This window comes from Furipterus horrens, unplaced genomic scaffold, assembly GCF_987537825.1.
Source record: "Furipterus horrens unplaced genomic scaffold, mFurHor1.1.pri manual_scaffold_10, whole genome shotgun sequence".
Classification (NCBI taxonomy): domain Eukaryota; kingdom Metazoa; phylum Chordata; class Mammalia; order Chiroptera; family Furipteridae; genus Furipterus; species Furipterus horrens.
This window is the reverse complement of record NW_028327180.1, coordinates 99888683-99909409: the sequence shown is the minus strand read 5'-3', so window position 1 is coordinate 99909409 and position 20727 is coordinate 99888683. Positions and strand designations below refer to the sequence as shown.

Genomic DNA, 20727 nt, shown 5'->3' with positions numbered 1-20727 from the left:
CGGGGAAGCAGAGCGTCCCCGCAGATCGCCCTCCGCCCCCGGGACCGGGCCGTCCGCCCTCAGGAGCCGGCTCGTCTCCCCCTAAGGTTCTGGCCCTTCTCCCTTCGGGTCCGACCCGACCCCGCCCACCCGGGTCCCGACCCATCCGCCCACCCGGGTCCCGACCCATCAGCCCACCCGGGTCCCGACCCACCCGCCCCCGGGTCCGGCCCGACCCCGCCCACCCGGGTCCCGGCCCGACCCATCAGCCCACCCGGGTCCCGACCCACCCGCCCCCGGGTCCGGCCCGACCCCGCCCACCCGGGTCCCGGCCCGACCCATCAGCCCACCCGGGTCCCGACCCACCCGCCCCCGGGTCCGGCCCGACCCCGCCCACCCGGGTCCCGGCCCGACCCATCAGCCCACCCGGGTCCCGACCCATCAGCCCACCCGGGTCCCGACCCGACCCATCAGCCCACCCGGGTCCCGACCCACTGCTCACCGGAACCTGCCCGGGTGCGGTGACCTGCGGGCGGCAGGGGAGCCTGGGGCCGCGCCAGGTGTCCGCGCGGTTGCCATCGAACTAAATTGTCCCGAAAGTGCACGACCTGGGCGTCACCGGGGAGCAAGTGCTGCCGAGAAGCCTTGCGTGTGCCCCGGGGTCCCGTTCGCTGCGGCCTCGATGCCCGCAGGACTGTCCTACCCTCCCCTGCGCTGGGCAACGCCAGGCGCTGTCTGGGTAGTGGGCCGGCCGCGCGTTGCCGGGCTGCGGGCCTCCGCGTGGCCCTGACCTGCGTGTCCCCGCTTCCTGCGGAGGTCGCTTCTCGGGAGCTCAGTGGCCACCTGTAGTTCCTCGTTTTTAATAAGCACCTCTTCATGTCTTTCGCCCTCCTCCCCCCACACCCCCAGTTTAGAGGTTTCCTTTTCTTCCAGAGCGGCAGCTCTTCCTGTGTTCTGGATGTGGGGGTTCTCCTGCGCCGCCTTGCCTTTCCAAGCTCTTCGTGAACCGGTGTCCCGATAAGGAGAAGCTCTTGATTTGCAAGAAATCGAGTTGTATCTTTCCTTCAAGGTTGGTGCTATTTACATGTGTGTGTGTGTGTGTGTGTGTGTAAATCCTCATCACAAGGCCTTAAGGGTATTACATTGTCTTCTAGAAGGTTTGTTGTGTCTCCACACTCAGATCTGTAATTAGAGGGGCGGCAGGGTCCCCCTGGGTTTATGCCTCTTGTCCTAGCATGGTTTCCAGTTAGCATCAACCCCCTTTGCTCTCAGACGCGTCCGTAAAACTTCCTGACGCTTTTCTTCTAGGAGGAAAGTTCTCCGCAGGTCTTTGCCAGTTGTAGTTCTGGCCGCTGTAGGTTGTTGGCTTTGGGAGTCGTGCGGGCATGTCCGGCCTCGTCCTGGGTGGCCTGTGCCCTGCGGGAGCCTGGGGAGCTCGGGGTGCTGAGACCCGGACCTGGCCCACCCCTGTGCTGGAGGAAGAACTGGGGGGTTGGGATCGGAAACATCCCTTTGGAGTAGGGGAGGGATAAGCCTCATGTGTGCACAGTTGGTTTGTTTGACAGGTTATATTTCTGGCGTCAAAACAGAGTATGTTCCTTTTATGTACAGATGAAACATGGATTCTCTGTGGTTAACGTGCTGCTCAAGTTTACTGCCAGCAGAAGCTCCTCAAGCTGCGGGCGACCAGCAGCCGCCGCCACCACGTGGTGTCATGCAGAGTGAGGTGGAGCAGGTGGATGGCGGTCCCGCAGGGAGGCTGCGGCCCAGTCAGCAGAGACCCGTGGCCTCCGGGCGCAGAAGGACTAGGCCTTAGGGCAAAGGCACAAGGGCACGTTCTATTCTGCTTCCTGGAACGTAGGATATGTCAACAAGGTAACCTGCTTCTTTTTGAATCTACTTCCACCCTTGTACCTCACTACTGACATCAGTTTACCCCCCTTCACCCCAAATAACCATCTTTACACACGCAACTCAAATAAGCTCCAATGGGCGGCGGTGTTCCCTGCCCGCTAGCGCTCTGTCTCCCCCACTAAACCTTTTCCGCTCCAGGTGAACGGGTCTCTTGGCCAATTTGAATTCCCCGCGGTGCTAGCGTAGACTCTAACACACAGCAGGCGCTCCGCAAGTGTTTCTGTCGCGGGGACGTTTGCCGCTGTCCTGTTCACATGACTTTGTGTAACCAGGCGGATGGAGCATCCCATTTTTACCTCCTTCATCTGCCACCTTAAGTATCACAAGGAGACACCCGTGTGGAGATTAATTTTATTAGCAGAGCGCAAGGAGGGAGCTGTGTCCAGCGTGGGCCTCCCTGGGACCCCAGCCCTCCTGGCTGAGTGCTAAGAGCGGTGGCTCTGCTCAGGGAGGGCTGACGGTTAGCAGGACCGAGGTCAGGACACCACGAACCACTTGGGATGACGAGGTTGCTCTCAGCGCATGATAGTTCCTACAGGGAAAGCTAAACTGTGGTTAACAAAGACACACCATCAGAAAGAGCTCGAGAACGACCGGACCACCCCCATTTCACCTGTGGGGAGCCTCCTGGGAGCTGTGTTAGGAGAGGGCTGGCCCGAGGCTGCAGTCTTATTGCTGGTGGGTGGAGGACGGCACGGAGACAGGGCCACACGTGTGCCGCCAGCTCTGCGGACCGCCAGCCTCTTGGCCTCTCCCATCAGTGCGTGGCTCAGCCGTTACTTGGGGACTGAGGGAGGCACATTCATTGTGATGGTAAAGACTGAGTAGTATGTGTCAAGCGGTCAGTAAGCCCTGGAAACTGCAGTCGGGGTAAGAGAGCCCCTCCCTCAGAGACCTCACAGCGTGGTCCGGAAGGCCGCTGGGGGAACAGTGACAGCGGAGCGCGTGAGGGCAGAGAGTGGACGTCCGAGCGCGAGAGCGCAGGTGTGGGCCGCAGGGATGGGGTCCCGCCAGCTGCTCCCGTGCGGCTGGAAGCAGATCCTTCCCCCCTCGCCCTGCAGGTGAGCATGCAGCCCGGGGACCCCTTGATCACGGCTTTGTGAGACCCTGAGCGGAAGACCCGTTAGGGAAGCCGTGCCAGCTCCTGACTCACGGAAACTGAGAGATAATAAATGTGCGTTGTTTGAAGCTGCTAAGCCCGTGCTGATTGTCGTATAGGAGATGGCTAACGCACGGGTGTGTTGTCCTCCCCGATTGTAAAGTGGGGCTGGGTGCAGGTTCTGGGCTGTGTGAGTGCGAACAGGGACATGGGCGGGGCCAGTGAGCAAAGCCGGTGGCCCCCGGACAAGCAGGGACTGTCAGCGCACCGGTGGTTACTCCTGAGACCCGGGGGTGCCCGGCCCAGTGCTCCCACACAGAACCAGGCAGTGAGCAGGCTCCGCAGTGTGTTCCCAGGTCACACACTACCCAGGCGTCCACAGGAGAAGACGTGACCGTGAAGATGCTGTCCTTCACTTCTTGGCGGTAGAGTTCTAGATGGCCTCGCTAATCTTAGTACGATGCCAAGAAGGCAAACGTAGATTTTGTATAATCCTGACAGATCAAGCCACTATTCCAGAACAGCAAGACAAGGGCAGTCAGTCATAAAAGCCCAGTATGTAATACTGCCAAGCAAGACTTCCAACACGCAGCTTTTTAGGGGAGACGCAAGGTTGCAGAGGACTAAAACCTCTGTGCAGGGTTTGAGCCTAAAGTGACTTCCATCTGATGGCCTTGGGAAGTGCATCTAGACACAGCCCCAGACAAGCATCCATCCATCTAGAACCAGATGGGTTAACTCAGCTGGTTAGGGATGCCGTTCTTTTTCTTTGGGGCCTTCATCCCTGGAAAAATATCACAGTAACCAAAAAAAAAAAAAAGATATTTTTTAAAAAGTAAAGGACATAATGAACATGTCCATTAAAGCCACGATATTGATATTTAGAGTAAGAAATTGGTTTTGTTATCATTACATTAGCATATGGTTTCTCTGCTACCTAAGGTGTTTGCAATATTCAAAAGACTCAAACATGCTGTGTTTATTATATTAGTGCAGGTTATATTGTTTAAGAGAGTTACTTTAGTATATTTGTAATTGTTTAGATGTACCAAAAAAGAAAAAATCCGCAAAGATTTATAAAATTTGGTTCGTTAGGCCTGAGAGCTTCAACTGAGCATTAAACAGAGTGCAGGGTCGTGGGTGTCCCCTCTGCACCAGACGCTGCTACGACAGGTAGGAGCCTAGTCAAGGAAGCAAAAGGGGTCTGGGTTCCAGAATCCGGGTGGAGGACCTGGCTTCTGGCAAACGGACAGCCGTTAGGCTGTAATAAGACAGGGGACAGAGGTCATCTGGATGGGTCTGCAGAGGTCTCCAGGTGTTCAGCAAATCACATAACAAAGCACCGTGTGGTCCCACGTGGAGAAAAAGTCCACCCTGGTAAATTACAGATACATGTGACTAATGGAAAAGGTGACAGGCTTTACTCTAAACTCTTCACCATGCTATGTGTGGAGGGACAGGACTCTCACGTTTTACGTAATGGCGCTGCGTGATGTGCAGACACGTCAGGCGAGGTCCCAGGCAGCACGTAGCGGGCAGAGGCAGTAGCCACCCACTGCCTTGTTTGCCTCCGACAAAAATCCAGTGAAGGATCTGTAGTTCCTGCCCCGTTTTATAGATGAGGAAACTGTGTCCCAGGTGGGCTCCTAGTTAGTAGGTCGAGGACGTAGAGGACTGGAACCCGGCCAGCCTGGCCTGGAGCCCGTGTGCTGAATCAGAAAGCCGCGGGAGAGCCCTCCTCGCTTGCCGCCTCAAAACCAAAATGTCCAGGGAAACGTGCCGAGGGAGCGATACAGGAAATCAAGGAGGAAGGGAAACTGGCCTGTGTGGAGGGAGCTCCTTGCAGGGGCACCAGACCTTGGATTTCATGCTGCGGGCAGAGGAGAGCCATTGGAGGGTTAAGCAGGGGGTGCTGGTCAGCGGGCCGAGTGCATGGCTCCCCAGGATGGCTCCTCTGATAGTTGGTGTGAAGGGGCTGCAGGGAGGCCAGGGGTGAGAGGGACCAGGACCCACACGCACGAGACGGGGAGGAAGGCTGTGTAGCCTTTAAAGGAAAGGACGCATTATTATACCTCAGTGAGGCTGTTTAACAGAAAAAGAAAAAGAGAAAACCAGACCGCAGGTCCCGGCTCCCACAGGTAGAAATACAGGAAGGGGATGTTGTCACTGAAACCAACGAGGACTCAATCCGTAGCGTGTGGGTTTTGCTTGTTGTAATCATGACCTTCAGGGACCAGCTCAGATTTGGAAGTGGATTCCTCAGGCAGCGTGGTGCGTGGTGTGCAGTTAAGAACTGTTCTGCATTTCACACCCGTCCCCCTTTCTAACCTGCAGCAGCCAGCTCCTTCGGGCTGCTGGTCAGTGAGTGCAGGGCGCGGCCGGACAGAGTGGGTGGGCCCTGCGGGGTCCTCCCGCCAGCTGCTGCTTTTCCGGACCTCACCCTGGCTTTATGCACAGCGCCTGCCTGGGTACCCCCTTCTCCTGGCAGAGGAATACAACTGCATCTCCCTCTCTCTCAGCTCTGCTTTGGAATTACAGAGGGAACTTGTCCTAGGGAAGTGGGGAGGATGACCCACAAAAGCCAACGAGTGAAAGATGGTCTCATTTGAGGGGGTTGGTTCCTGGAATCTGGGGGCCATTCTTGCTTAGTCATGAGTAAGGCTACATCCTCACCCCACCTGTCCTTGCTGACACTTCCATAGCGAAAAGCCTCACTGCGACTTTGTCTTGGGTACCGGCCATATTTTGTCCTCACCTGGCTGGCCTTCCAGCCCCTGCCTCTCATGGTTATGGTTTTTTTAAAATCAAGGGCACTCTTGGCAGTGATGTTAAATGGACAATTTCCCTTTCCAGCTCCCGGGTGAAATCTGGTAGGTGGTGCCGTGAGCCTCTTCCTGGTGCTGGGACCCCAGGCTCAGAACCTGAGAATCTTGGAGGGAGGGCCGGATTGTGAGGCTGCATTCTGTCCCCTGTGGAGGCCCAGCCCTGCCCAGGTCCCCCCCGCGGGCCACCCCACCCGAGATGGCTCCTGCCCTGCGGCTTTCCCCTCCGTCACTCATTCATGTCGTGGGCCACTCGCTGTCTCCTGCTGGAACGTAAGGGGGCTTTCCCCAGCCCTGCCCTCAGGCCCCTTCTCACCACCCAGGGGTGGCCCGCTGAAGCTGGGGACCATGTCCACGGTCCAAGCTGCAGGTAGGAGCGGCGAACAGGGCCAGGAGGGAGGGGAAGGGTGGGCCTGGCCGGCGGCGAGGAGGAGAAGGGGCAGTGAAGGGGAGAGGGGCGGCCTCTCCTTCCTGAGGACCCTACCCACTGCAGCCCCCTGGCCCCGGGCTCCATCGCTCCGCTTGCTTGGCCCCGTGGCCTGCAGTTCTGGCTGCTGCTGCCAAGTAGCGAAGGAGACCAGACCCTCCGCGCCTGCGAGGGCCCTGTAAGGTCTTACCCCAGGAGTGGCTGCTCTGTCTCAGCTTGGCAGTGGTCGTTTGCGTCCCCCATCCAAAGATGCCTGGTTACCACCCAAGTCAGTGCTCCGTGAGTGGTAACAAGTTCACTTCAAGTTCATCTTGGTTTCTATCATCGTAAACAGTGGTGACAGATTTCATAGGGAAATACCTTCTCTGAGTCTGAGTAACTTCCATGGACGGAGGGTTGTCTTTTTCCCTGAGTGACACTCCATAACCACAAAAAACACTGAGCATTAGACATCTTCATGGGCAGCTTCCCTATGATCTGGGCACCCAAGGTTTTTAAAATATATTTTTAAAAGACTTTATTCATTTATTTATTTATTTTCAGAGAGAGGGGAAGGGAGAGAGAAAGAGGGAGAGAGACAATATGTGAGAGAAACGGCAGCTGGCTGCCTCGCGTGCTCCCAACCAGGGACCCGGCCCGCAACCCAGGCACGTGCCCTGACTGGGAAGCAAATGGGCGACCCTTTGGTTTGCGGGCCGGTGCTCAAGCCCCCGAGCCACGCCGGCCAGGGCCACTCGAGAATTTTTAAAACCAGGGATGGCCTTATGGAATGATCCACACCTATCTCTAGCCCAAGGAGAGAGGTACTTCCCAGTCTATGGGCCAGAGCTCAGTCCAGGAGGCAGGAGGATCTAGGTTTGAATCTTATTAGCCAGATGGTCCTGGGCAAGTGACCTGAAGTTCAATTAAACAGTTACTGAGTACTTACCGTGTTCCAGGCATGGGGGATCCAGACAGGACACTGTTCTGCCCACAAGGGCACGGGCGGACCTCGCTCAGCGGGGAGACGGCTCTTACGGCCTCCGTAGGTCCGGGCAGTAGCGTCCGAGCGCCGTGGCTCTGGTGCGGACTGAGAGTCACTGCACAGTGCCCCACGCACAACAGCACGACAGACGCTGGCTTCTCCCTCGACGCTCCATTCAGGAAAGGGGGATTCTGTCACTCTGGAAGGCGCTGAAGTACAAACGCCGCCACAGAGGGGACGCGGTTGTAGCAATAATTCTGAAAGGAGGCAGCCGTCCTGGTGTGGGGAGGCCGGCACCTAGAGGAGAAGTGACGGGCTCAGGGCACGCACGGAGTTTGCAGAACAATCCGGATGAGAGCCAGGTGTCGTTCCGGTCACAGCCCACTTCCCCCTCGTGCCTCCCTCCACGTCCCACTTTGCAGTTTTCTCGGACTCCCGCTGCCTCCAGTCGCAGCCTGTACTGTTCCTCTGAGCCTGACAGGTAACAGGTGTGTGGCTGCCACAGCTGTGCCGACGTCCCTGCGCTCGCCTCTTCCTGGTCTGTACGTCGGCACATCTGGGCGTGCTGCGCGGCTTTCCCGGGCTTCTGAGCACAGCGGCTCGGAGCTTCCTCGGGGTTTACTCTGTTCTTCTGGCAGTGGCTAGGAAACGGTGGCTTAGAGATGCTTTCTAGATGGCCCTGCACAAGGAAACGTGGCCCGTGGGGCAGAATTATAGTGAGGACCACCTCTTAGGAGAGTGGAGGCTGTGGTGTGGATTTTAATATAGTAATTACATATTACTTGTGATAAGGTTTCCCATGTGCCTTGGCAAGAAGCTGTATGTCATGTAGAAATGCTTGTGTTTAATTTATAAATTATTTAGGAATATTTGCCTAGTAGAATTGTAAGGCTTGCCATCTGCTCACGGTAACACGTAAAACTCCGTGTTTATCTAAGATAACAAGTTAGCGGACATTCAGCAAATATTTGGCGAGGGCCTTCTCTGAGCTGGGCACTTCTAATTGGTCACAGCCTTGGATTCTGAAATGGTATTTGCTTTTCTTTTTTTTTTTGGTGCCACAATCCCAACTGTGTGAGACCAGCTTGAATATGCAAGCAGCTCATGTGTTGGGTTATCAGCACTCCTCCGAGCCTGCCAGGAAGGGCACGCTACTTGTTTTGGTTTCCCCTGGCTCCACGGCCCCACCAGGTTCCATGTACACGTAGCAGTTAAAATCCTACTGACTCACTTTTATAGAAGTGGCGATACTCAAATTTGTTTTAATGTGGGCGTGGTGTAGAAGCAGGTTAAGAGCAACATCCCGGCTAACTGAAAAGTATGCAGAGGAAGGTATATTCCAAGACTTCTTCCCTAAGGGCGTGTTTCTGTTAGAATCGGCAAACCGTGGCTGGCTTTTCTTGTGTGCGTGGCGTGGCATGAGGCAGTGCGCTGTGATCATTAGGGCCCTGTGCGCTGGTTCTGGGATCTGAAGAGCCACCTGTCCTGGCTGGGAGTCCTGAGGAAAGTTAGGAGGCCTTTCTGTGCCTTGGTTTCCTCCTCAGGGTGCTGGGGATGTCCATGATGCCTACTTCAGGGTGTGAGAAGCGCTCATAGTAAAACACCGGGACACAGGACCTGAGCAGCAAAGTGAGGCGTTTATTCACGAGTCTGCAGAGTCGGGTGCATAGCCAGCCAGGGACCTGTGTGTGCGAGTAAACAAAGAAAACTGGTTTTACACGAATGTAATTAGCTCCCCTCCCTAACACGATTAGCTCCCCCTCCCCTCTCCTTCTCCCCATTTCCCCATTACTGGTTAATCTGGGTTCACAATCTAACTCGATTAAGTACTTAACTCAGGGCGTGACTAACTAAGGGTAATCTAGTTATAGGTCTATCTCCAACTTATTTGTAAAGTTCTCTAGCTACTTCTTCCCATTTCTCTGTGTTTGATGATGACAATCTTCCTCCTTTTGATCCCAGAGATAGTGTGAGGAGCTGCGGAAAGTCATGTCCTCGCCCCTTTTCCATGATGTGTCTGTTAATTATCTCCTACTAGTGTGAGAGTCACTGGCTTCTTTGTCCCTTACAAGGGGTGGCCGGAGGAAGAACTGAGGTATCCAGTATGTGGTAGGTGAGGCTGCTGAGGTCTCCCTCCGAAGTAACCATCCCGCCCCCCGCTCTTCCACCTCCGAGCGCGGCTCTCTAGCCTGGCCCAGTGTCGCCATGCTCCTCGGTGACTCTCACACCTCTCTCTCCTCTTCTCTTCTCCAACCCCAGCTCTTCCTCGCCTGTCCTCGGGCTCAGCTGCTGACCTGCTTCCTGTTTCATACAGTAAACACGCAAGGAGGGGGAGCAGCCGCCCACCTCCTCTGGCGCCCAGTTCTCCGCGCCTCCCAGTTGCTGCGGGTGACGGCCCCTCCGGGCGCTAATCGGGCCCTGCTCTGCGCCCTTTTGCCTCCTCCTTCCTCTTCTGGATCAGATTGTTCCCACCAGCTTATCAACATGCTCTGGCTTTCCCTCCCCTTAGGACAAACGAGCACACACAAGCTGGGCCTTCTGGCCTCCCACGGCCGCTCACCTCTGCTTCCCCGCCCTGACGCCGATGGGCATCACCCGCCACTGCAGCGCCTCGTCCACCTCACTGTTCGCCCCACGCTGCTCGCTTTCCCCGCCTCCCGCCTCCATCGTACGCCCCGCTGGAGCGGGGGCCCCACGAGGCAGCGACCACCCATTCTGCTGCATTCCAGGCAAAGTGTGCGCTCCAGAATCTTGGTCTGGGTGGTGAGCTGCTGTCAGCCACTGAGGTTCTCGGCCCTTCTACCGCAGGGTGGAGCCTCACAGCCCCCTTCTTGCATGTGCCCTCCTCCAGTGAGGTGTCCTCCGGGATACGCACACAGCAGTAAGCTGATGCGGGCTGGGCCTCCCCGCCCTTCCCCGGGCGGCTTCTTCTGATCCCCATCCAGGCTCTGGCACCACCGTCACCTGAGCCGGGAACCTGAGCAGCCCGAGCCTTCCACGTTCGCCCAGGAGGTCACCAAGCCTCCATGGCTCTTACCCTCTTTCACACCTTCCTCTCCGCCTCTGCAGCTGCCCCTTCTCCCCGACGCCCTGCTCCGTTAGTCTTCCACGGCAGCCAGTCGTCGTTCTGATCCGCAGGTCGGATGCGCCTTCTCTCTGTGAGCTCTTACGGGAGGCCCCACTGCCAATAGCTGGGCCCGCCTGCCCTGGCCTCCCGGAGATGCTCCCTGGGCTCCAGCCACACCAAGCGACTTGGAGTCTTGGCACGCTTTTTGGGACTGCAGTTCACTGCCGAGAATGCTTGTCCCTGGTCCCTCGGGCCAGGTCACCATTGGCCTTCCAGGCGGGCACTCCTCCCTGGTACTTTCAGGCCCCCAGGGCCCACGGGCACCTCTGATCCTCTCCTTGCATTGCTCTCTGAGTTCGTTGTCTGGCTCCCTACCAGGCTGCTTCTTTTTTGTGTCCCCAATCAGTCATCTTTGTCCCCTCAGGCCTTACATGGCAGAACCTGGGATAGCAAGTCACACTAGGTTTGCTGGATGAATGAAGGGGAGGGACCTGCTTGGAGTCCGTGAGCAGCCTTCATCGAAGCGTTGGGAAATCTGCAAGCCACGCTGGGTCCTTCACGAACACGGATTTCTGAGCGGGGGGCACTGTTCGGGGGTGGGGTAATTTTCAGAAGAGAAGGGATCCAGAGGCTACAGACTTTGTGGAGTATGATTTGCAAACAGGCCTACAAGGAAGGGAAATTAACCATAAAATTGAAGGGACAGCGGCCAACTTACATTTCATTTGACAGGGAAGAAACCCGAGTTAGCTGACGCTGCTTGTTAGCCGTTTGCAAGGCTGGGAAAGATGGGGGCCCCGTAGGGGGTCCACAGCTGTCCAGGTGTTCGGAGGTCTGACCGGTGGGTGAGGCGTGAAGCGGGGCTGCACTCCGGTTTTCGCTGCCAGGGGCCCCCACTTCCGTCTGCTCTGACCCTACGGCTGCTGAGGAGCTCACGGCCATGCCATTCCGGGCCAGGACCTTGGCTGACGCTCACAGCCTCGGCGGCTCTCAGCCGGCCTCCACTCCTGACCTGGCCCTTACCTGGCCCAGCTCTCGTCCCTCCCCCCAGGATGACGGGAACGGGCTTTGCGGAGCTAAACTTGTGAGAGAGAACTAGGATGCTGTTGACCCTGGGAAGAACGTACCTGCCCAAAAGGACTCCTGTGGTTAGCTGGGCTGAAATTAACAGCCAGAGTCTAGCAGCCATTATTTCCAGAGGCCCCTCATGTACACTGCATTTCAGGGACAAGCTAGACGGGGCTGCCAGGACCCTTATAAGACAGCTCCTGGGATCAAAATGGGACCAACGGACTGAGACTCCCCCATCCAGAGGTGCAGAACTATGTCCTCATTAGCATCCCCCCAGCAATAAGAATAGTTCCCTTACAACAAATCAGGACGGTGCTCTTTGGACTGATCTGAGCATTTGGAGTCTTTATTTGCATGAAATGGACCAACCAGGGACCAAGGGCTGGTACTCCTTTCAGTATCAGTCATCTTTCAACTCACACGAGATGGCTTTCGCGGGCTGGACTCGCTCTGACGTCCCATTAGCGTTCCTCTAGAGCTGACTTGGCCACAGCAACCTTCGGTTGACAGTGGTCTGTTATGAAGAACTGAAAATCGGCCGGGGCCTGAGAGGAGCTGCGGTGGTTGGTCCCTGAGCTGGGTCTAAACGCAAGCCACCTGAGCACGGGGCACAGCAGGGACCGCAGAAGGGCCCGGAGCTCCGAGGAGCAGCGAGCGTGAGGGGCCTCCGGCTTGCAGGCCTTTCTTTTCCAAGTGTTGTGTGACGAACCCATTAAGTATTAGGTGTGTCGCCAAAAAGGCTTCCGTGAAGAAGTCTTGACAGTGATCCGTTCGCCAAGTGTAGGCCACCTCCCCTGTCCTGAGCCTCAGCTGCCGTGGGTCCCTTAGGGATCAGTGCCTCCTGAGCTGCGGGGACAATGAGTAAAGCCGAGGGCCAAGGGTGGGGCGGTGCCTGTCACGCAGCAGGTGCCCCGTATTTGGAGCTTTGGTTCCGAATGGGGGTATTATTTGTGATCAGTACTATAAACCACCTAATCTGACTTGTCAAGAAGGACACCCCAGCTGAGCGACAGCAGGCCCGGTTCTGACACACGCGCGGCATTTTTCCTGCAGGAGTTGGCGCTTCCACTGACCCTGGCCACGCCCTGATTGGGATCCCCGGGCACTCAAAATGCGCAGCCCACGGGCTGAGACGCCCAGGGGGCGGCCTGGGAACTCCCGCCGCCAGGGCCCTCCTCCAGGCCGTGCCGGCCCCCGGCCTCTGCCCCGTCGTGGGTGGACGCGGACGCGGGCCCTCGGATTGCTGGCCGGCAGGGAGTCTCCGTGTCCTCGGAGATGCGTGGACCGGCCCTAGCGTTGGGCTGGGGGTCTGCGGGCCATAAAGGTCACGACTCGAGTGCAGCGTGTGCGGGCGTGTCCGAGCGCGCGCGCGCCCCCCTCGCGGTGGGAGGTCCGGGCGCCACGGACGCCAGGCGGTAAGGCACCTGGGGTCGCCCTCGCCAAGTGCCAGCCGGGCGGTCCCGGCGGCCCCTTTAAGACGTTGTTCAGCCCCGCCCCGCGCCGCACCCCCGCCGGGAGCCGTGCCACGTGACCCGGGTCTTGTGACTGGCGGCGGGGGGGCGAGGAGGGGAAGCCCGCTCGCCACCCGCCACCCGCGAAAGGGGCCATCCCCGCCGCCGCCGCCGCCGCCGCCGCCCGCTAGGAGCGGGGCCCCCCGCCGCGCCGTCCGCTGTCCCCGCGAGGCCGAGCCGGAGCCGGGGAAGGAGCAGGGCCGGGCGCGGTGGGCGCCACCCGCCATGGACCACAAGCCCCTGCTGCAGGAGCGGCCTCCCGCCTACAACCTGGAGGCCGGCCAGGGCGACTTCGCGTGCGGCCCGCCCGGCTACGGCGCCATCCCCACCGCGCCCCCGCCGCCCCCCTACCCCTACCTCGTCACAGGTGGGCTCGGCGCGCAGGGGCCGGGGTGCGGCGCCCGCGGGCCCGGGGAGGGGGCTGCGGGGTGGAGCGCCGGGGGCGGGGCCGGGGGCGGGCCGCGCGGGCGGGGCGCCCGGGAGCAAACTTGGGGCCAAGTCCTACGACGACCTTTAACCCCGATACCAACTTTTCTCCGGGCGCTGCCCGCGCGCCGTTGGGGGGTGCGGGGCGGCCCGTGGGGTGGGGTTGGGGCAGTCTCCCGCCCCAGGAAGCTGCTGTCGGGCCCCTGCGTCTGGGCGCCGCCCGAGCGCCCTCAGCCCCCCTTGGGGCGCGCGCAGGAGGCCTGCCCTTCCCACGAAGCATCACAGCCCCGGTTCAAATGAACCAGATTCACGAGGCTCTGCCTGCACCCTGGCACCTGACACGGCCCCTCGGAGGCGCTCAGTGAAGGCAGATGTCGTCCTGGGTGTTTGTGCGTGCGTGCCTGTGCGGCCGGGCAGAAGCGGTCACCAGCTGCCCCCTCTGACGTGCGCTCCTGTCCGCAGGGATACCCACCCACCACCCGAGGGTCTACAACATCCACAGTCGAAATGTCACGCGGTACCCGGCCAATTCCATCGTGGTCGTCGGCGGATGCCCGGTCTGCAGGTATGTCCCAGGACGGGGGGCCGGCGCCCCGGAAGCCTCCGAGGACACACATGCCCCCCAGAACCCTGCGAGGGGAGAGGCGCAGGGGGCGGTCAGTTGGGACCTGGGACAAGCTGCGGTAGCCGAGAGTGAGTTCAGTGGTCCTGGGTCTGAACACGTTTCCGGGGCGGCTGGGCTGGGCTCCGGTGTCCCGGAGCGTGGAGAGCTTTGGGCCGCCGGACTGGAGGCAGCGGTGTCCACAGGCGGCCGGACAGCCTCTCATTCCTGGAACGCGGTGGGAGGCATTCTTTTCTCGGGAAGGCGCTACTTGGAGTGTGGGGGCCCGGGAGCCTGACTCCGAGGCCAGTGTGTCGGAGGGGCCGGACGCCCAGGGGCCGGGAGGGCTCCAGCTGCCGCCCCGCTTCGTGCACAGCAGGGCTGGGACCGAGCTGGAGGGAAGCGGGCAGAAGCCCGTTCTTCAGATCCGCGGACCGGGGGCCCACAGCCTCCCCGTGACCTCACTCAGGCCCGAGACGCCGCCGCCGGCTGGGTGCTTGTTCTCTGCGGGTGCTGGGCAGTCAGATTCGGACGAGACGTGCGCCCTGCCCGTGGTGCGGTCGGGTGCCAGGACGGCTCAGAGTCAGCGTGGGCTTGGCGAGGACCCTTGTTCCTGCCCGGGAGGAGGGGTCCAAGCCTCTGAGGTGGGATTGAGACGCCCCGGCGTGCACTTAGGCTCAGTTTGGGAAGGGTGTGTGGGAGCCCCGGCGTGGGGTGAAGGGAAGCGAAGGGTTTCAGAGTCACAGGGGCAGTGGTGGGAGACCAGCCCGGGGGGAGGGGGAGCCGCGGCAGAGGTGGGAGCCACAGACTGGATCCCCAGAGCCGTCCATGGCCTAATAAGGGGGGGCTGTAGGCAGGGGAGAGCGCCTGGAGCTCGGTGCCAGCCAGGGGACCCCATTGGCAAACCCAGAAAGGGCGTCTCCTCTGACAGAGCTGGTGAACATTACGCCGTTGGAAAATGTGAAGGGGAGGGAGGGGAGAGCCGGGAGGGCAGGCAGCTGGCCCCCTGCGCGCCCCTCTCTCTGTTGGGGTTGGAAGGTTCTGGGTGGCTTTGAAGGGAGCGTGGACTCCGAGGCTGATCATGTGCTGTTGGGCAGGGCGAGGGTCAAGGCTTGGCCCCGTGTGGACAGAGCCACCTGGGATCCTGGGCGGTCGTGGGTGACGGGAAACCTGCCCTGTCTGCCTGAGGCTGGCCCTGGGTGCTCAGCCCTTGAGTGCGTGTGGCCCCTCTGTCCCTACTCAGACCAGCTGGAGGGTCCCAAGGGGCCTTCAGGCCATCTCCATTTTAAACAGGGTGTCAGGCTGGCAGATTCAAGGAAGACCAGGAAGGCGCCCGGAGCCGGGTGATCTGGCTGGAATTTCAGTGTCTCCCGGCCAGGAACCGGGCATGTCTGATGGGGTGTCTGTGAGCCTCTTGCTGGCTGAGCCCCTGAGTTCAGAGGAGAAGCCACCAGCAACCAGCCCTTGTGGTGGTGGAAGCTGGGGGCGGAGGCTGAGATGTCCGCAGGGCTGTGGAGCTTCCAGGCCGCTGTGCCAGGTGGGGGAGCATTTCCCGAGACACCCCCTTTCCCTGCGGTGGGAGCTGTGTCATTTTGGAGGCCTGTGACTTCTGCCTTACAGCCCCCCAGCCATTCAGAATCTGCGCCAAGGTCGGGCTGCATTCTCTGCAGTCTGGGGAGGGACTTTGGCTGGGCTGAGGGCAGGGCACCTGCACTTGGAACCAGGCAGGCTTTTTCCATCTTGGGATCACCTTCTTCCTGCCTCCGGGTGGTGGGTGGCAGGCAGTGAGGAGGGGGTGCTCTGAAAACAAGATTGGGGTGGGACCAAACACGCTGATTCCCTCCCAGGCATGTCCTCCCGTGGGCCCTCCGCTCTGTGGGGTGAGCAGGACATTGCCAGCAGTCAGGGCCACCCTGAACTTGGGTACCCCATAGGGGAGTGTCCCTGCCCTCCCTGCTGGAGAGGCACGGCCCCTTAGCCCCCGAGACCGGTCCCTGCCTTTGCAGTGTGGGGTGTGGGCGTGGCTGGCCCTGGCCCGTGGGCTAGGGTGGGCAGGGCGGCTGGGCAGCGCCACGGAGGGAGAGGCCAGGCGCCTCCCGAGGAAGCGCCCCTGTGGTCTGGGGCATGGGCGCGGGGGCCCAGGTCTGGTCGTCTCCGGGAAAGGCGGAGAGGCTTCCCCTGGGCGCCGTCCAGTGCAGCCGCCGTCTGTCTGGTGTCATAGGGCTGGGAGACAGGCCACTTCTCAGTGACCACGCTGCTGCCTCCCTTTCCATCCAGCCTGCCAAGCTTCCCCTCTCTGGCAGCTTGGCAGGAATTTGCTGGTGTCACATGGCTGCGATTCCTTCTGAGTGAGGTCTGGTGTAAGAGTCTGTGTCACTTGTCACTTGGCCATCGCTAGCCGTCCCTTAGGCAGCCGGACTCCATCGTCCCTTTTCAGCTGACTGCAGGAGCACGTCGTTCGGCTCCGGCAGTGAGTGCGTGCCCCTCACTGCGCCCTGTCTGTGCCCTTGGCCTCTCTGAACTGGTCCTCCTGTGGAGGTGGCTGCGCTAGCTGCCCCGCTGTGGGCCTGCGGTCTGGGCCTGGCTGGGTTCACCCCGGGCCGTGGTGAGGCTGCCCGCTGAAAGGCGCCCCGAGTGAAGGCGTCGAAGGCTGGGATGTGAGGAGAGCCGCAGGCGCAGGGCCTGGCCCGTACCGGGCCCCCCGCCACACTGGCTGGGCTTCGTTGGGCATTTAGTCTTCGCGGTGACCAGAGGGGTAGGAGGGAATCCAGGAACAAGTGAGGCCTTGGGAGCCAAGACAGAGGCTCAAGGGACAGCTGTCAGGGTCCAGAATGTGGCACTGGGCGGTCAGCGTGGGCGAAGCTGGTGACCTGGGGAGAGGTCTGAAGGCAGAGGCGGGCCTGGAGCGTGTGAACGGGGCATGGGGTGACAAGGTGCGGTGTGGTGGGCTTGTGAGAGGACTGAACGGGCCGCCAGGAAGGGCCCTGCGCACCTCCCAGCCCTGGGGCTCTCCCTGGCCTGAGCGCGAGCAGCAGACCCAGGAGTTGGGACTTGTGTCCTGGGCTGTATATTAGGCACAGTGTGCAGGCGGGGGTGGGGGTGAGTGGGGTGGTGTCCAGGGCTGGCTGCCACCTGTTAGCCCCCCCAGGGTCTCTAGTCCGCTGCTCCTGGACCAAACCTGGGTGGCCCACAGGAGTCCAGGGCAGACCCATTGCCTGGGGGGCCTTCCTGAGGCCATAACCTCAGGCTCAGCCCCCACTGCAGGCGGAGCTGCCCCTGGGCATCCTCGGGGGTCCGAGTGCTGGGAGGCCCCGGGGCCCCTGCGCTGGCCAGGCCTACAGCTCTGTGCTCTGAGCCCAAGGCGCCCTGGTCGTCAGGCTTCTTCACAGCGGCCCTGTGGACATGCTGAGCACTGCCCCTTGACAAGGCAGCTGTCCCTTCCACTCTTTAGGGGGCGAGCGGGAGGGTTGCCAGAGCAGGGGCACCGACTGCCCGGGGTGCCCAGCCACACCGCCGATGCCGGATCAGGGCCCGCCCTCCTCGGGCTCCAGCCCCCCGGGCGGGCACAGTGACGCTGCCTGGGTGGGACTGCCGTGACGGCTGCAGGCGGTGAGGGCCAGGCTCTCCGGGGGCCGGAGCGGGGGGGGGGTGGGGGGGGGTGGGGGGGGTGGGGGGGGTGGCACTGAGGGCCCTGGTGAGTGTCCCGCCCCCCCCCCCCCGGGCTTCCTACAGCCGTAGACAGGGCAGACCGGGGTGGGGGATGGGTAGAGAGTGCGGGGAAAGGCCGGCAGGGGCTGCGGCCCCTTACAGTGACCCCAGAGGACAGCAGCAGTCAGCAGGCAGGACAGTCCAGATGGGGGGGTTCTCTGGCAGCACTACGGGGAGACCACACCGCACTGAAGGGCACTGGGGGCAGCAGGGCAGGGGCGCCCCTGCCCCAGCCGCCTCCTGGGCATCTCCTGGAGCCTCTGAGCACGGAGGGTTCTGCTGCTTTAACAGCTTTGATTGTCCAGTGTGGTAATGTGGACTGTCTAGCCCAGGCGTGTGCTCAGCCAGGCAGTCACTGTCCTTTGGGCCTCACTGGTCCCCAGAGGGGACGCTGGACAAGAACCCTGGTGACTCCTTCAGAGTAGCCTCCCCTGGAAGGTTCTTGGTTGGTGCAGGTGACAGGTGTGAGGCCTGGCTTACTCTGCTTTTTCACTGGACGCTCTTTTTTAATGGGATGTGCGGGTCCACGTGGCTCTTGGGGTTCCAGCCGCAGGAGGAAGCAGGAGTGTGGCGTCCGCGTGGTGCCAGAGCGCCGAGCGGTCCGAGGCCAGCCGGCCACCTCCAGCTCCTCCGGAAGCGGCCTGATTAGTGTCTGTAGTTGTAGGAGCTGTGGGTCGTGACCACGGACAGAGTGGGTGAGTTCCCAGCCCAGGGAAGCCTGTCACGTCCACCCATGTGTGGGGCACCGCTGGTGGCCCAGGGCTTTCCTGAAGCCCCACCCCCTGCTCTGGCAGCGAGGCCTCAGGTGCCTTTTCAGCTGGATCTTATGTCTCCTGCCCTGATCCGTGGTCTGAGAGGCCCCTGGAACTGGGGCAGGTGTGGTGTGGGCTCCGCCCAGCCCGGGGGTGGCGGCTCTGGACTCCCAGGGGAGGGCCGAGGACCTGACCTTCGTCGTCCTTAGAAGGCGAGGAACAGGAACTGTCAGTACAGGTTCAGGCCTGCAGGAGCGCACGCACAGAACGGGGGGCGCCCTGAAGCGGGAAACACGGGGTGAAACAGTGAACAGGTGTCTTTACTGCAGGACTCCTCCTCTTCCTTAAACACACAGTGTGACTCCAGGAGGGGCAGGGGGGCGCTTCCCCCAAACTGACCAAGGAGCCCCCCTTTCTGTCCCTGCAGAGCTTGTCAGGGGCTCGTGTTTCAGGGTGAGCCCTGGGGAGCGGCGTCCAGAATGAATGTATGCATCCTTGCAGTGGTTTTAGGCGCTACCCCCCGAGTGGGTGGGGGGCGGGCATGGAGCGTGACCTCATGCCGCGCGGCCCCCACGTGGGCTCGTGACTTCCGAGAACGGGCTGCTGCCACAGCGCCGGCGTTTTGAGTGGAGGGAGGCAGCCCTGTTTGGCCTGGGTCACCTTGACACTTGGTTGCTCTTTTGTTTATTAAGCTGGACCTTCCTCCTCTCCACGCCAAGTGGCAAAATAAGGAGCAGGGGCTGCTTCCAGACGTTGTGGGCGCAAGGACCCTTAGCTGTGTGTGCGGACGAGGGTGCTGCGGCGTGGCTTCAGCAGGACCGAGGGAGCCGAGATGGACAGCGGGGGGCAGCGGAGGGGGCGGGACTCCCCTCGGCTCCCTGCGTGGCAGACACGGGCTGGAGGTGCCCAGGCCCCCAGGGAGCAGCTGGCTCCTGCTGGCTTCCCGCGGCCCCAGCACTGTCTGCCAGGAGGGGGGCCGTTCTCGCCGGGCTGAGCTGGCCGCCGTGGCTGTCACGTTCGCCTCAGCGGCGTCCCGGGCGAGCCTAAGGAGTAAAGGTGGAGCTGAGCACACAGCTCTTGCTTCTGACTCTGGGGGTCTTTGGAAATGACGCTTGAATCTGAGTGGTGACTTCAGGTGTCTGACCTACATTGACAGGCACCTAAGTGGGTGATGTCCCCTGGGTGTCTGCGGTGTCACATATTGTGCGTATTAAAGGTAGACGACTTCTTTTCTGAAGAGGAAGCTTTGAGATGAGATTTCTCAAGATAAGTGGCCTTTCAGCTATTGGGTGAGCAAGGCTGATCTTAGTCCTTTACTGCAATTGCTGCCCCCTGCCCCCAGATACAAAAATCAAACAATTCGGAACTCTATCCCTATTTTTTAAAACCCTTACCTGAGGATATGTTTATTGCTTTTAGAAAGGACGGGGGTTGTGGGGACAGAAAAATAGGGATCGGTTGTCTCCTGGTGCCCTGACTGGGGCCTGAACCTGCAACCTTTCGGTGTACAGGACATGCCAGCACGCCCAGGTATCTGTCCCTGTTTCTGTCATTTCCCTCCAGGGAATAGAAAACTGACTTTCCAACATTGGGAAAAAATACTCATGACTTGGTTTCTTGGCCTTACCGTTTTCAGAGATGCAGGCACTTTTATAAAGCTAGCAGTGTGCGCCTCACTTCTTCTTTTGCAAGAGGAACCGTGGCAGATTGCAGGGCCAGTAGTTTCCCTCCCTCTCGGAACTTTCTGGGCAGCAGCTGACAGCGGTTTGCCATCCACTCCGCGCCTGGGAGGACGTGGCTCTCCAGGCCGGGGGGTTGCTGCCGCCTGTGCCAGTGCTCACCGAGGCGCCAGAGGTCTGGGGGGACAGCAGGCCGAGGGCCCTAACCCAAGCCCCCTCTCTCTCTGCAGAGTTGGGGTTCTGGAGGACTCCTTCACCTTCCTGGGCATCTTCTTGGCCATCGTCTTGTTCCCCTTTGGGTTCATCTGCTGTTTCGCCTTGAGGAAGCGAAGATGTCCCAACTGTGGAGCAAACTTCACCTAAAGGGAACAGCGCCCCTGGCTTTCCGGCACCCCACTGTCTTTTCTAATGTAAATGTTGTGTACAGTAGCTTTATCTGACTCAGCTTCAGGACTGTTTTGTACAGGGAGGTGGGTAGACTTGGCGCGTGCAGCCGGTTCCTGGTCCCAGCGTGTGGACGCACAGCCACACTGCTCCCAGGGTAACGACAGCGCAATAAAGCACTGCTTTTATTTTTTGCAGTCTTCAATTGGAGAGAGGTGAGAAGTACTGTTTTAAATAAATGAGATTCATACCATTGCTTACCTGGTTCTGCTTATTCAGTGTGCAAACACTGCCACTTACGGAAGTTTTGTTTGGAACATTTC

At 60.3% G+C, this 20727-nt stretch overlaps 1 protein-coding gene and 1 long non-coding RNA gene across 2 annotated transcripts; both read left to right on the top strand.

The window, feature by feature from the left end:
* The first annotated feature begins 960 nt into the window (after window positions 1–960).
* Window positions 961–1878, top strand: LOC150001046 (uncharacterized). The gene is made up of 2 exons (XR_016513620.1): window positions 961–1048; window positions 1591–1878. It is a non-coding gene; the product is annotated as an uncharacterized LOC150001046 (long non-coding RNA).
* Window positions 1879–12883: 11005 nt separating this feature from the next.
* On the top strand, window positions 12884–20659 carry BRI3 (brain protein I3). Its single transcript, XM_090288609.1, has 3 exons — window positions 12884–13221; window positions 13743–13845; window positions 20251–20659. The coding sequence occupies exons 1-3, from the start codon at window positions 13080–13082 to the stop codon at window positions 20381–20383; spliced, it is 378 nt and encodes a 125-aa protein (XP_090144735.1). The 5' UTR covers window positions 12884–13079; the 3' UTR covers window positions 20384–20659.
* The last annotated feature ends 68 nt before the right edge of the window (window positions 20660–20727 follow it).

Excerpts from the sequence above, each read along its gene's own strand:
- BRI3 (XM_090288609.1), top strand. The coding sequence starts at position 13,080 with ATGGACCACAAGCCCCTGCTGCAGGAGCGGCCTCCCGCCTACAACCTG. Across the intron at positions 13,222-13,742 it reads CTACCCCTACCTCGTCACAG|GGATACCCACCCACCACCCG; the intron begins GTGGGCTCGGCG and ends TCCTGTCCGCAG. Across the intron at positions 13,846-20,250 it reads GGCGGATGCCCGGTCTGCAG|AGTTGGGGTTCTGGAGGACT; the intron begins GTATGTCCCAGG and ends CTCTCTCTGCAG.